The following is a 15,811-nucleotide window of genomic DNA, read 5'->3' on the forward strand; positions in this document are numbered from 1 at the left end:
ATATATTATGCAAACACAAACTTTTATTTTGTATGCGATAAATCACAATTATTATTCATCTTTTGTCAGCCCTAGTAAAAAATGTTTGTCAACTAATATTTTTTAAGTTGAATTAACTCAGAAATTTAAGGCAACCAGATAACTTCCTTTTTTTTAGTTGCACCAAAAAATATTTTTTTTAAGTGTACCTTGATTTCAGAGTTTGACAGTAACAGAATTGACACTAAATTGAACAACACTACATCATGATTTTTAGCTATATAAGACAAAAAATATATTGTATTGTTATGGCCTGTAACATCCATGGCAATTAACATTAATATATATATATATATATATATAGACTCTGAACCACAAAACCAGTAAGGGTTAATATTTTTACATCATTACAGTTTAAGATGTATACACAATCTAAAAGATGAATAAATAAGCTTTCCTTTGATGCATAGTTTGTAAGGATTGGACAACATTTGGAATGTGAGGGTGCAAAAAACTATTAAGAAAATTGCCTAAAATGTCCTTAGCAACTGCATTCACTCACAAAAATAAAAGTTTTGATATATTTACAATAGTAAATTTACAAGATATTGTAATGGAACATGAACTTTACATAAAATAAAAATAAAAAATGTTGACCCATAAAATTGCTACAAATATATCCGACTGGTTTTGTGGTCAATGATCAAATGTTTAAATGATAATATATATTATTGTGTGTGCATGAATAAAACACAATGGATGAAAATATACAGAACAAACAGAAATCATTCATATATTCCAAATACATATTCATATATTTTCCTCTAGAAACAGTCTGTCCACAGTTTTACAGTAATTTGATCCAAACACTGCCAGGCACAGGTAACAAGTCAAAAAAGATCATACATCACAGATTTGGCAGAATAATGACAAAAAGATATGTTAACTTTAGTAAGTAGTTACAACATTAATATGTCTGGAATAAGTCGCAGATGCTTAATTGTTGCAGATACATAACTATCATTTCCAGTTGGCTAATCTAAGAAGGATGTAGTTATGAGTATCCAAGCAGCACTTGTTGGATAACTACATGATGTACCGTATAATCATCTTCTAATCTTTAATCTCTGACTTGGCACAGTTTTACACAAACACACGTACAACACCGAACCGAAAAATCACTGAAAATGGGGTGACCCAGTAAAACGGCCTGATCAATGAGAGCTAAATGGTTCAGCCGAGCCACATGGGTCATGTGTATGTGTTAGGGGAAAAGGAAAGATTTGGCAGCTATATTTGATAAAGATATGATTGAATCAAAAGTGAATGGGTGAAGATCACAAAACCTGTGAAGAACGTGTTCATTTCATATGTCACATCCGAAAAACAACAAATTCATAGCTTGTTTTGAGGATTATCATTTTCTTTTGCATTACGGCTTTCTCTTTTTTGAGTATTTCGTACTTTTCATTATTCTATTAAGTTATTTTTTTTATTTCAATGTTATAAAGTTAAAATGTAATACAATAGTTGTATTTAGGGCAACACAATACTACAAATACTACACTAATACTGTTCGTCCCATTACATGTATTTGGGAAATAATTTTCAATATATTTCTTTAACTTTTGGTGTAAAATGTGACCTGGACATGTTCCGGCCAAGTTTCGTGAAATTCACCTAAATACTATTAAGTTTTTTTTTTTAAGTCGCGTAACATCACTGTACATAATGAAATGCAAGCACAGAGAATAGGAAAATCTCACTTACTCGCTCTTTAATAAGCTCGTTTAAAAAGTTAGTTTATCGTTTTCCTCGATCCTTCCCGAAATAAGAGGCTTAAGCAACATGAATGAAAGAATAAACAGGAAGGAACAATGTGTACCGAAATTACCTCCGTTCCACTAAACCGCTTGTCCCTCATCGGCTCGTTCGAACCGTGTATCTGTCATATGATTGGTCCCTACAACGTGCTTGGCTAAAATGGGCTACTTGGATCTTACAGATGAAAAACGAAGATTAATGTACGAGAAGCCCCGAAATTCTTCTTGGTCCAGGTTTTGAATCACTTCCTGGTCAGGCGGGGTCAGGACAGGAGGATGACGGGTGAAAAAACGATCAAAGTTCTCTGCTTCTCGACCGCACTGTGGAGAAGACGAGAGAAGAGAGATGTGGGATGGGAAAATGATGGTGTGAAATGAGCAAACAAATGAGGCAAAATGACAAATGTGAGGATAACCTTAAATGTGGAAAAATTATAAAGGATAATCTTTAAGAAATTAAAGAAATGTTTCAGATTCAGTGCAATGATATCTGTCAAACTGGTTTTGATTTGGCGGAATAAGAAATTTGCTTATAAAATAATATTTGCGTTTTTAATGTGTGAATGACCCCAATGAGTTACATGTTAAAATCATTTTAAAAAGTAAATAAATAAAGTCTATACCACAGTAACAAAGTATGCATTTATAGTAATGAAATTTTAACTTATTAGTCAAAAATAGCGTTAACATATTATAACCTTTTTGTCAAAAGCCTTGCTTTATAGACGTCAACTATATGTGCATTGCTATAAAATAATTTAATAATATAAAATAATTTGCTGATGAAGCTTAACATTGAACCTGAAACTTCCTTTAATTTTTTAATACAGATCTCTAATCGAATTGAAACAACTTTCTACTTCTTTACAGTAACGTAATTGAATACAGTTGCTGTACAGTAACTGAACATCATGATTGTGCAATGACAGAAAATAAGTCAAACACAAATCTACATTTCATAGTCTAGAATATATGAATGTTGGCAATCAAATTTTCAGAGATATTTTTCTGTAAAATGTTTAAAGGGATAGTTCACCCAAAAATGAAAATTTTGTTGTTACAAACCTGTATAAATTTCTTTATAAACCCTAAAAAAGATATTTTGACGAATGTTTGTAACCAAACTGATCAGAGGCACCATTGACTAGGGCTGGGTATCGATTCAGATGTTCCAGATTGATTCAATTTCGATTCACTAGCTTAAAATCGATTCGATTTCGATTCTCGATTCAATTTTCGATTCGTGTTCTCGGGTCTGTTTTTTTATTCTCGATTCAACTCAATGAATATAGATTTAATACTATATTAATAAAAAAGAACTGTGAACAGCAGTTTACAAGTGGGTAATTAATAAAAAGAAATTAAAAGCCACAACATTGTCGTCGTCGTCTTGCTTGCGAAATCTAAAATGCTTCCATACCTATGATTTGATGGTGACATCTAGTGAAGAAGACTAGTAATTAGATTAACGTTAATCTTACGTTCAATGTTTGCTGAAATAAATATGAAAAAAAAAAAAATCGATTCTGCTCTTTGAGAATCGATTTTGAATCGACCACGTTTTTAAAAACGATTAATCGAAAAATCGATTTTTTTGCCCAGCCCTACCATTGACTTCCATAGTATTTATATTTTTTAACTATGGAAGTCGGCCTCTGATCGGTTTGATTACAAACATTCCTCAAAATGTCTTTTTTTTGTGTTCAGCAGAACAAATAAATTTAAACAGGTTTGTAACAACTTGAAGGTGAGTAAATAATGACAGATTTTTCATTTTTTAGTGAAAAGTGATGCATTTCATGTCAATGTTGCAAACTTGCCTTTGATTCTGCAATATAAGTTTTTACATTCAAACATGTAAATAAAATGTTAGGGAAGTATTTGAATGTCAGGCCATAAAAATGCAGCATTGAGAAATGTGTGATCCGAGGAACCGGATAATTCAAAGTATTCGAACAGAAATGTGATGGTGAAGTGGAAAAACTGGAGAAAAAAAGAGGGATCTATATACACCCAAACAACTTACCCGTGAATGGGAAAAATCATAATTTTAGCTCAAAGTATGTCGTCAACACAATACTAGGGGCGGGGCTTACTTACACTGACCAATAAGGCCACATTTCACTGTACAGCACGCTTTCTCTTTTCAATGAGAACCCATTTCCAACATCTGGAATCTGAATCTGTCTGTTTTTCTATCTATCTGACCTTAAACCTTAAAGTCGCCATAAGAAGTAAAATTAAAAACTTTAAATTTTTACACTGAAAAAAAAAAGATTCATTCAATTTACTCATTTTTTTTTTAAGGTAAGTGGTTGCAATCAATTTATCTGAATGAATGAATAATTTTTTCAGTGTATGGAATATTTTTTTTTTTTTTTTTACAAATGACTTATCTGTTCTTCATTATATATATATTTTTAAATTCATGTCTCATAATCTTTAATCAACAATGTTAATCTCCTCCTCTCCTCAAAACGACATCTCTTAACTTCCCGTCATGAGGAATGGTGCGAGGGCAGACCGGGGAAAAAGATTGCAGCGATTGGCAATTAGCAAAATGACCCAACTTCCAACAATCCAATCAGTTCACAATTGGTAAAATCAAGTCCCACCCTACCTTTTTTCTCATTTCAGAGACCCATCAATAGGATATATGTGACAACGGGGAAAATAAGACAATCCCTACTTCTGTTTCATAAAAACTTTAACCTGACTTGCATAGCATTGTTATATCTTTATATTGTGCATAAAACCACATCATGCTAATTTTACTTTAGCTGTAAAGATTCCTGCACTATGTTCTTGTGTAAATACAAACATTTTTAATGCAATTTTTTTTAACTCAAGTAACCTACACCGTAAAAACAATATAGTTAAAAAAACTTGGTTTTGCAAGTCAATTCAACATACTATTTTAAGTTTTGACCTGTGAATAGTTGACATATAAAAACTTATAAAAACTAGTTAAAGTTGTTTAAATCAATTTTTAGGTTAAAGTAGCATAAAAATATATATTGATTTGACAAAAATGCTGCAATTTTTTACAGTACAGGCTAATTTTTAAGATTAAAGGTTGTTTTAATACAAAACAATACGCAAAAGCTATCTCTTAAAAGCGTATGAACTTTTAAAAGCTTCTGAACTAAACTTTCTAGAAACGTCCTCACTTTTTCACTTTAAATAATAATTTAATAATTAGGTTTCAACAAGTACGTGGAAACAAATCACTTCTTTAAAATGTAAACAATCTTCCTTAACAAGTGTGTCATGTTTATGTGGCGGTTCAGTAACCCTGTGTAAGAGACATATATATCTATATTCATGTCCATTCACACCCAGCATCAGCAATATGCACAATCTGCACAAAAAAAGTGCTTAAATTTCTCCACCTCGGTTCTGTATTCATACCACCGTAGCACGTCTGAAACCAAGCCCTCCCCACCTAGCTTCACATTTTTTCCACATGCGGCTTGACAGCAGAAACTAAAAGAGACGCATCACTTCCTGTGTAGGCCATGCAAGAGCCTCAAACTTGACCACATGCACAAAATAAAACCAAGTTTTCGGAAAATCATCACAAGGCTCTTAAATAAATGAAGATTTGGCCTTAATGCTCCACTCACGAGCTCATTCAACACACGAGTAATGCAGCTCTCAGTATTGGCAATTCAAAACACAGCGTCCCAGGAGAAAGCTGTCATACTTTCAATGGCATCTGTAATACACATACAACAACATTTTTGCTTTCACTTACAGATTTGGGTTTGAAGGGGGGCTGAACTTCCTTGTTTTGTAATTTTTCCCAATCCATGTAGCGGAAGAACGCATGCTCCTTAATATCTCTCTCTCCTTCTGGTCCGCAGCCAAGGCGTTTCCCTGGATGTTTGGTCATCAGCTATATTAATGAATAATAGGGCCGGTTAGGGTATAAAAGCATTGGAGAACATTTTAAAAATCACTTCTATATTGAGTATGGTCATGTCAGACTTGTGTACCTACCCCCTTGCATATGGCCACTGCTTCTTTGGACATAGATTTGGGGTAAGACACATGATGCTCCATGATGGACTGGAAAAGCTCATCTTCATCCTCGCCATCAAAAGGAGGCTAAAGATAAAGGAAAAAATGTGTTGACACTACTACAGACCTAAATTTGTCACATGAAATTGCACCATCTTATATGTAAATTTACTACATTTACTTTTAGTCGTTTAGCAGATGCATTTATTCAAAGTGACTTACAAATGAATGATTTACTACTGCAAATGTAACTATTGCAGATGCGCACATTTCAAAACGATATATTGTGCAGCCCTAGCAAATACGCATGACACAAAGCTAGATGAATACATAAGCTATTGTATAACAATTGTGTTCGTTAATCGTTATTATTACACGGCTCATTGGAATGCTTGATTCTGATTGGCCAGTCGCAGCATTTGCAGGTTTGTTATTTCCAGATAAAACCGCTCAAAATGAATAACACACAGTAACCCTGATGCTGCAAATCAATTTGAAGGTAGAGTTTATTATTACATATTAAATATAAAATTAAATATACATATGTCTTTTAACAACATTATATTAACAAATTATTATTTAATAATATTTAAACCAAATAGGGTGTTCGTGACATTTGAATTTCTTGTTTTAAAATCGAAAGTAAGCGGGTTTTCTTCGAGGAAGGTCTGCATTTGTTAAAAATTACCAAATTATATATTTCAAATCAATATATAATGGTCCTTACCTTACTCATGAGATATATTGCCGAGTTATAAGCATGATAATGTAAGGCCGGTTGTTATCGCAAAATAAAATAATAAATAAATAAATAAAATAATTATTGATATATATATCTCAGAAATATATGTATTGTAAAATTGCTTAAAATATATAAGTTTATATATAAATATATAATTTTACAATATATTTTCTGCAACATTTACTAAAAAAAACAATATTCATTATTTATTTACAAAACAATATGTATGAATTCTTTTTGCCAAATAGTAGAGTTTATTAGCCTAAGGACGGTAATGTTTAACTATAAAAACACAGTTCACATCACAACTACAAAGAAAAACTATTTTGTTGTTATTACTTTAGGAGTGTACTTTTATCCAGCTGACAAACAACAACAACAAAAAAACACAGACCGCCTATGAAAATTTAGTCGAATTTGAAAGGCTCGCACATTTATAATAAAACGAAAATCTGAAAACGCTATCTTCCATTGATATGGAAACTAACAGTACATAGTTAATGTTCTTTACAGATTTAATATTCAAATTGAGCATGGTCATAAGTAGGGATGCACTGATAGGATTTTTTTGGGCCGATACCGATACCCATTTAAACAGACAACTTCTGTCCGATACCGATATTAAACACTTGTATACAATACTATACAGTTGGTCTATTTGCTAGTTTATTTCTGCATCAAATTATTTTTACTGAACATGGATTTGATCTAATTAACATTCAACTGACCAACATAATAAGAGAGGCACAAATTAAGCTAAAACAAATATAATAAGACAGCATGACAACCTTCAAAGGTGGTTTTTGCTATTCAGCATTTATTTTATTAACAACATTAACTGTTTTTTTTTTTTTACATATAATGGATTTCTTTATGCAGTTAATTAATAAACAATCTGTATCGGCCTTTCTCGTGCTATTGCCGATATGCCGATGGTTTCAAATTCATCAAAAATCAACCAATAAATATCGGTGGCCGATACATCGGTGCATCACTAGTCATAAGTGTAATTTTTGTGCCTTTTTTTATAATACTGTTTCATCATAAGATAGCACCAGCTTACCTGTCCAGCAAGCATTTCATACAGGAGAACTCCATAGGCCCACCAGTCAACAGACCTCCCATAGGGCTGATAAGCGATGATCTGTAACAGAGGACAGATATTAAGTAACGTACACCCATAGTATACATCTCTACAGTAAAAACTCCAACAAACCTCAGGGGCGATATAATCTGGAGTACCACAGAAGGTTTTGGTCGTGGCACCATCAAACATGTTCTCCTTACACATGCCAAAATCTGCTATCTTAATGTGGCCTTCAGAGTCCAACATCACATTGTCTAGCTTTAGATCTCTGCAAAAATGCAAACAATTAACATGTTGGAAAAAGGTTATATTTGTAAATTATTTCAAGAAAATATACGTGACCCAGTCTGTGAAGACCCAGCTAAAGTCATTTCTGGTGATGTTAAAATATAACCTTGATATTTTTTAATATTGGCTAAGGTCATGTCAAAGATTAAAATCAAACTTTGAAACTTCTTATTTCATTAGATTTTGAAATAGTGATGCACCGATGTATCGGCCGCCAATATTTATTGGCCGATTTTTGATGAATTTGAAACCATCAGCATATCGGCAATAGCACGAGAAAAGCCGATACCGATTGTTTATTAATTAACTGCATAAAGAAATCCATTATATGTAAAAAATGAGTTAATGTTGTTAATAAAAGAAATGCTGAATAGCAAAAACCACCTTTGAAGGTTGTCATGCTGTCTTATTATATTTGTTTTAGCTTAATTTGTGCCTCTCTTATTATGTTGGTCAGTTGAATGTTAATTAGATCAAATCCATGTTCAGTAAAAATAATTTGATGCAGAAATAAACTAGCTAATAGACCAACTGTATAGTATTGTATACAAGTGTTTAATATCGGTATCGGTATCGGCCAGAAGTTGTCTGTTTAAATCGGTATCGGCCCAAAAAAAGCCTATCGGTGCATCCCTATTTTGAAACTTTAGCCTGGATTTCATAGACAGTGTCACATATATAAGTGACATTTATTTTCACTGTCAATCAATCTCAACTAATAAACAACAACCCAGGCTTTTACATTAATGGCCTCAAGAATGTTTTGAATGAGCAATGAATAATTAAAGAGCTTGTAATGTAAAAACCACTAAATGCCATCTCCATCAAAAATAATGATATTAACACAATGCTCTCGGCACATATTATACGTGCTTCAAATACTTTTGCTTCAAATCTGCTTAATCCCAGCCTCAGGCCATTCAGAAATACCGGTTTGTTTCCGTAATCCATAAAGGTGTGATAAAAGAAAACATGTACTTAGAGATGCACATTTACTTAAAGATATTTACACATGTACTTAGAGATATTCAATACATTTCCATGCAGCCAGGTATGTAAACATGTTGCATATTTTGTGTAACATAAGCACAGGTTCCACTGTGTAGATTTTTAGCGGCATCTAGTGGTGAGATTGTGAATTGCAACCAACGGCTCAGTCCACAGCTCATCCCTGCCTCTCACATAGAGAAGCTACAGTAGCCGGCACAAGACAAACATGCTGTCGTCTGAGACAACATTATGACGAAACACGCTCTATAAAACAGGTTGTCCATTTAGAGCTACTGTAGAAACATAATGCAGACTTTTATGTAAGTGGACCCGCGGTGTATGTGGATAAAAACGGCTCATTCTCAGGTAATAAACACAATACAGTTGATTATGTAAGGTCTTTATACACAACTGATAATATAGTTATGTATATTATACTGAAATAAAAAAAAATACACAATGCACCTAATGTATACAAGATACAATATAAACATCTTACCTGTAAACAATCCCTTTTGAATGGAGGAAGAAGAGACCGATGGCGATCTCAGCTGCATAAAACCTGATGATGTACACAAGAGTTAAAACCCCAGTCAGTAACTTTATTATTCACATTAGTATTTAAAATCTTGACATAACAATACACCAAATATATGACTGCATGTATAGACTGCATGGATTTACTTAAAGGCGGGGTGCATGATTTAAAAAAAAAACTTTCGGGCCGAGTACCAAAACACACTTATAGCCAATCATAAGTAAGGGGCGTGTCTAGTAACCGACATCAATGCCTGGGTTGCGTATGTGTTTGGGGCGGGTCTATCAAGGAAGGTCCAGATTGTATTGGGGTAGAGGCGTGTTCGTTAAGGGGATTTCAAATGTCAACATTGGCTTTCAGAGATCATGCACCCCGCCTTTAAGATTATTTGAATTCAAAATGTGTTGTCAAAGGTGCAACATATTGGCCATTTACAACACCGTCATCTAACTTTCCTGTTTATAGACTTAATTTAGTAACTTGCTGTCATAATGTTGGTCTGTGTGTATAGTTTGTTTAAAAGTGAGTCTTTACATACACTGCATGGGGCTCTTTGAATTTTCCAACTTGTTGTATCTGATACATCAAATCTCCGCCACTGATATACTCCATGACGAAGTAAAGACGATCCTATAAAACACAAACACCATAATCGATTATCATAACATGACAGCTAATAGTTTTGAGTAGAGATGCACCGATATTGGCCAATAATCGGCATCGGTCAATAAAAGAAACTTTTCCCAATATTGTTTAAAAACAGCCGATAGTCATATCTGTCAATTAAAAGAGAACAGGAAAATGCAATAAATTTCAGCGTTGTGTATAGAAAATTTAACATCACCAGTTTAATGTTCAATATTAATGGTCATTATATAAAAGAATAACATTAAGAAAATGTAATCTTCAGAATTTAGTTAATAACCACCAAACTTTAGCCAGAAATTAGTCTATATAATCAGCTATTGTAGAAAAATTTCAAATCAGCGCATCTCTAGTTTTCAGATTGTGAAACCCAGATAGCATGCAACCATTGAAACAATGTTAAAAATCGTTGTTTTGTCAAGGTTAATACCATTGAATCAATATCACGTTTGCACCCTCCATTAATATTGAAAAAATATTTACATTTCAACAAATCACCATTACCGTGATCAATGTTTGCTTTAGTTGGGCCCTTTACTCTTGTGTTTTAATCTTAAGTTTTCTTTGCCTGTTGAAGCAGTGTTTTAAAATACATCTGCTATTGCAAAGAAAACAAAGATGTAATGTTCTCAAGCAGTTTAATTATTGTAGATATACCTAAATAATATTAGTGAAATACAGTTAAAGATGTGTAAGAACTGGACATTACAGTACTAGTTGGAGACAGTGTCAGGTCTGAGGATTATAAAAACACTTAGAAGTTTAAACTACTGAATCTATCTCTGACATCATGAATCGGTCTATGAATCTCATCAATGGTGACGATCAACAAAAGAAAGCTTCATGCCGGAAAGCATGCTGGGTATCATCGTAGTACTAAACTAATTTATAACTCCCAGCATGCATTGTAGTTGATCATTTTATCTGAATTTGTTTGATGATTGTCACCATTGTTGAGATTTGTAGGATGAGTAATGATGTCTGAATGTGTCAGCAGTTTTTCTGTTTGTCTTGTCACAGTGTATTTACAAACCAAAACAATTATAAATGTCAAAAATGGATCAACATAATCATGTAAAGCAGCTTAATTTGATATAATCTTGATATCTTCACAAAAAGCAATCAGTTTCAACTTAACTTTGAAACACATCTTTCTTTTCCAATGCACATGCGTTTCTACATAAACACATACAAACACTAAAAAAGAAAAGAAAGATTTAACTTAGGGAATAACAAGAGGCAAGGACCCAACTAAAGCAAACACTGATCACAATAATGGTGATTTGCTGAAATCTCTATATTTTTTCAATATTAAAGAAGGGTGCAAACCTGATATTCATTCAATGCCGTTAACATTGACAAATCAACTGTTTTTAACATTGTTTCAATGGTTTGCATGCTATCTGGGAAGTGATTCGTACCATGGTTTGAAAGCAGGAGTGTAGATGTGTAAGGAAGGGCGGCTTGCCGGAAAGAGCCAAAACTCTCTTCTCCACCATAGTGCACTCAACATCATCATCTTGGATAACCACATCCTTCTTTAAGATCTTTACGGCGTACAGCTCATCTGAGCCTTTGCGCTCGGCGAGCATGACCTGAAGAAAGACAAAGTAAATCCAAATTTATCATAGTACAAACTAGGGCTGTCGCGTTAACCACAATCCTGTATTACAACGTTAGGTTAGGGTTAGGTTATGGGTTTTTTCGGCAGCTGTATTAAAATGATTTCTACTTGTACACATGCAATTCATTAAAATGCATCTTTATTTGACACATAAGCCAAACAACTAAAAGTAATGTGGTGAGGACTCTCGCTCTAACATCTCATTGCACAACAGGAGCGATCTTACTGGATTTTTCTCCATTATCTTCTGGGAAGATCCCACTTTTGAGACCAATGTGGCGGCGTTTTTTTCCCAGAAGAACGAGCAGGATAGCTTTCACACAAAACCCAAACTGAATTGTCGGTTTATTGTCTGTATTTGTCAAGATTAACACGAGTATAAGGAGGTATTAAAACTCTCATGCGTGCAAACAAAAACCAAAACGCACAATAAAACAATATGTTACCACCAGCAGTAAAAACCCAAAACACTTCTTTTCTCTCTTTCATTGTTTTACTTCCACTCTAACCCTACATTGCCCCCTCCCGGGCCCCTTCCCCCAAAAAGTGTCAAAGTGCAGTTATTAATATTACTTGTTAATAACATTACTTCCACAGAACATTAACACATTATTATCAAGAGCAACCAGCGTCCTCGCCACAGTATCTTGCACGTCAAAAAATGATGCAAAAGGGGAAAACCGAGCGTCAAAAAGTTTTTATTTTCGCATGTATTTCTACATATTTTCGACCAAGGAACACACAGGATATAATGTGAAGTTTTTAAGCTTACAAGCATTTTAAAAATCTAAATGACTAAAAAGGATCTTTCCGACTTAATTTAGCCTAAATAATGATTCATTCTTTTCAATCTATCAACTAATATATTACTGAAAATGCCCTATATTAATATGCATAGCTTTCTGTTTTGATTTATTTTTGTAAATTTACATGTGCACAAATACTGGCCGATTTTAAATTTTATTAAGCAGGGTTCCCACACCTTAGTTAACTTCAAATTCAAGGACCTTTCAAGGGCTTTCCAGGTCCAATACCCTCAAATTCAAGGACTAAATGTGGGAACACATTTCAAGTGAGAGCAAGGTTACATTGTAACACCTTTTAAGATACATTGTTGCAGTTCCCTTTCGAGGGAACTCGCGCTGCGTCACTGCGGTGACACTTTGGGGACGCCTCCAAGGTTAAGTGCGTCTGAATGTGTATATCAAATTAAACCAATCGTGAGGCTTAACGACAAAGACAGGGTGACGTGGGAGCCAGGAAGTATATCGCTATCTAAAATATTGCCAAAGATGGCCTTAAAGGGATGCAGGAAGTATGGCAAGGGAGACGCAGCGTCTCGTTCCCTTCTAAGGGAACAACAGTTTTTATGTGTCAAACACAACTATGCAAAAAAGCATTTTGGTATTAATCAACATTCGCTTACAGAAGATATAAGCATTTAAAGTGAACAGTTTAGCATGTGTGCTTAAAAAGTCGAGAATTTTTATGATATTATCCTACACTACACAGAAAATAATATGTTTTTTCCCCCAGAAAACTTCTTGCATTAAATAGATTCAAGTACTTTCAATGACCTGTATCTATGTATGTATATTTTTAAAAACTTGAATTTTTTCCCCAGATTTACAAACTTTCAAGGATTTCAAGGACCTGTGGGAGCCCTAACAAATACTGGCTAATTTTGAATTTAATCAAGACATTATTTCACTAAATCTGCACTTAACAAGCCTAAACAATTTTTTTCAATTTATAAAAAATATTTAGCTGTAGTATAGCTTGTGTTAATCTTTTTCTCATAATGCACCTCGTTGTTCTGGATTTAAATAATAATTTTTAAAAGAATTTTTATAAATAAAGCCAAAGGCATTAAAAGCTCATACCATGCTATTAAGCCATCCAAAATCACCTCAAGTGCAAACATATGATTATGTTAATTTTTACAAGAAAGTGTACACGAAGGTATGCCGTGCGCTACCTTGCCAAAACTGCCTTTGCCGAGTACCATAATGAAGTTGAAGTCAGAGAGTTTCATGCGGTCCTGGTTGCCGTTGGCATCATATTTGGAGATGTCGTTCTTTGATGATCCATCTATGTTCTTAGTGCCCGGTCCAATTTTGGCTCTCTGAGGTGACAGATTTTTTTTTACCAGAATTAAAATGACGAGGCAGATTCATAATATGTAGATAGGTACAACAAGTACGATTTTACCTCAAACTTCTGCCTTAGTTCCTCATTGCCTTCTTCTCCCTCTGGTGGAACTGGAACATTAAAATATTCCCCTTCCTCTTGGCCCAGCAATTTAAACCTACAATCCAAACCCGTGCAGTTTATAATCCAGATGATGGTCTCATATGCAGTATTAAGTCTATAACGTTATATCTTACCATCCACTGACACCTTGTTTATGCAGCTCAGAGATGCCGAAGGACATCGAACCCATGAAGTCATTTCTGCTGGTCAAATCCCAATCCCAGATTTCCACTGACAGACGCCTGTCTACGTCTGTCTCTTTGAGGTTACTATGGTAACACCACACATGCAACGGATGCACTCATTACACATACACACAACACCATATGAATGAATGAGGTAACGCATTATTCACTCACAAAGTAAAGGTCTCGTTCCAGGCGGGATTTAGGGAGCACTTGATGGTCTTGGTCTTTTGTTTACTCTCATTCTTTGGGTCTGGAATTAACTTGAGCTTCACGTATGGATCTGAAAGGCCATTGGGATCCATCGGTACCAAGTTACGAGCATCTTGGACTGTAAAATAGAATCACAAGCACACCACAAATTACGGACACTAAAATATCAAGAATTAATCTGAAACTTTATTTACATTTTCGGAATTATTAATTTAATATTTTTATGTAATTATTTTTAATCTTGTATACACACAGTACTGTGCAAAAATCTTAGGCCACCACCACCAGACTTGTTGTTTTAGAAGTATTAATGTCCATCCATATTTATTTTTCAATACATTTTATTAAGATACAAACAGAAAATATGTACAAAAAAATTATTTTCAGGACTTAATTCTTCTTTAGGCATCATCTGTGTTTGGTGTGACCTCTCTTGGCACTAAACACATCTTGAGCGTTTTGCAGCAGAATGAAGTAAAAAAACGAATTTCTTTAAAATTAGAAATTAGGATTAAATTTTATTTAGGTTTAAGAGATCCTGCAGTTTCCTGCTATTGCTCAAGTGGAAGGTGAGTTTACACTAAAAACTTGACACATCAGTTTACATTTTATACAGTTTTTATACTACATACACATTTTCTGTATTTTCTGTATGTATTCTACTAAAGAGACTAAGAAACAATTATATATGATCACTATAACATTGCAAAAACAACAAATTTGATCCTGGCATGGTGGCCTACGGCTTTTGCACAGTACTGTATGTTCTCTCCAAAAAATATTGGGTTCTTTATCATATATGCATACCTGTTTATTGTTTTATTCATTTGCATTCTTTTATTTATTTCAATATGGTGAATACTAGAATGAAGGCTTTTGAACATCTCTGAATTTACGATTAAATTGAAATTTCATTACGACTGCCACTAGGGGGCGAACTCCGACAGTTGTGTCTGAATGTTGTGTGAAGTGGAAAGGCGAGGTGAAATTAGTCATCTTTTTCGCTTAACTTTACCAGTAACACTTGAATCCTTTAAAACAAATTAATCCTGATAATTTTATTTAATATGCATACTTTTTTTATCTTGTCCCCAACTGTTCTCTCCAAATAATATTGACGGTCTTTGTCATACATGCATAGCTGTTTATTTTTTCATTAATTTGCATTTTTATTTATTTCACTATGGTGAATATTAGAATGAAGGCTTTTGCTCTTCTTCCATGTTGGCATGGATTTACGATGCTGAAACTGAAATTTCATTACGGCTGCCTCTAGCGGGCAAACTCCTGACAGTCGTTTCTGAATGTTGTGTGGAAAGGCGGCTTAAGGTAACTGGGTTGGTTGCTGGTGTTTTTTAGGTTAGCATTAGGTGCCCACCTCCTTTTTCACAGACATGGGTCTCTCCTTCATTATAATAATT

The 15,811-nt window shown here is 33.9% G+C and overlaps 1 protein-coding gene across 1 annotated transcript in view; it reads right to left on the reverse strand.

Annotated features, from left to right (window-relative positions):
- Nucleotides 1–739: 739 nt before the first annotated feature.
- Nucleotides 740–15,811, reverse strand: part of prkcba (protein kinase C, beta a) — a 46,201-nt gene continuing 31,129 nt past the window's right edge. The window contains exons 6-17 of the mRNA XM_065254262.2: nucleotides 14,352–14,508; nucleotides 14,127–14,261; nucleotides 13,951–14,047; nucleotides 13,718–13,864; nucleotides 11,537–11,710; nucleotides 10,009–10,100; nucleotides 9,432–9,494; nucleotides 7,784–7,922; nucleotides 7,631–7,711; nucleotides 5,805–5,912; nucleotides 5,560–5,700; nucleotides 740–2,123 (exon numbers count right to left, since the gene is read on the reverse strand). Coding sequence (XP_065110334.1) covers nucleotides 1,968–2,123; nucleotides 5,560–5,700; nucleotides 5,805–5,912; nucleotides 7,631–7,711; nucleotides 7,784–7,922; nucleotides 9,432–9,494; nucleotides 10,009–10,100; nucleotides 11,537–11,710; nucleotides 13,718–13,864; nucleotides 13,951–14,047; nucleotides 14,127–14,261; nucleotides 14,352–14,508 — 1,490 coding nt within the window. The 3' untranslated portion in view covers nucleotides 740–1,967. The remainder of the gene's footprint in view (nucleotides 2,124–5,559; nucleotides 5,701–5,804; nucleotides 5,913–7,630; nucleotides 7,712–7,783; nucleotides 7,923–9,431; nucleotides 9,495–10,008; nucleotides 10,101–11,536; nucleotides 11,711–13,717; nucleotides 13,865–13,950; nucleotides 14,048–14,126; nucleotides 14,262–14,351; nucleotides 14,509–15,811) is intronic.

This window comes from Paramisgurnus dabryanus, chromosome 4, assembly GCF_030506205.2.
Source record: "Paramisgurnus dabryanus chromosome 4, PD_genome_1.1, whole genome shotgun sequence".
NCBI classification, from domain to species: Eukaryota; Metazoa; Chordata; class Actinopteri; order Cypriniformes; family Cobitidae; genus Paramisgurnus; species Paramisgurnus dabryanus.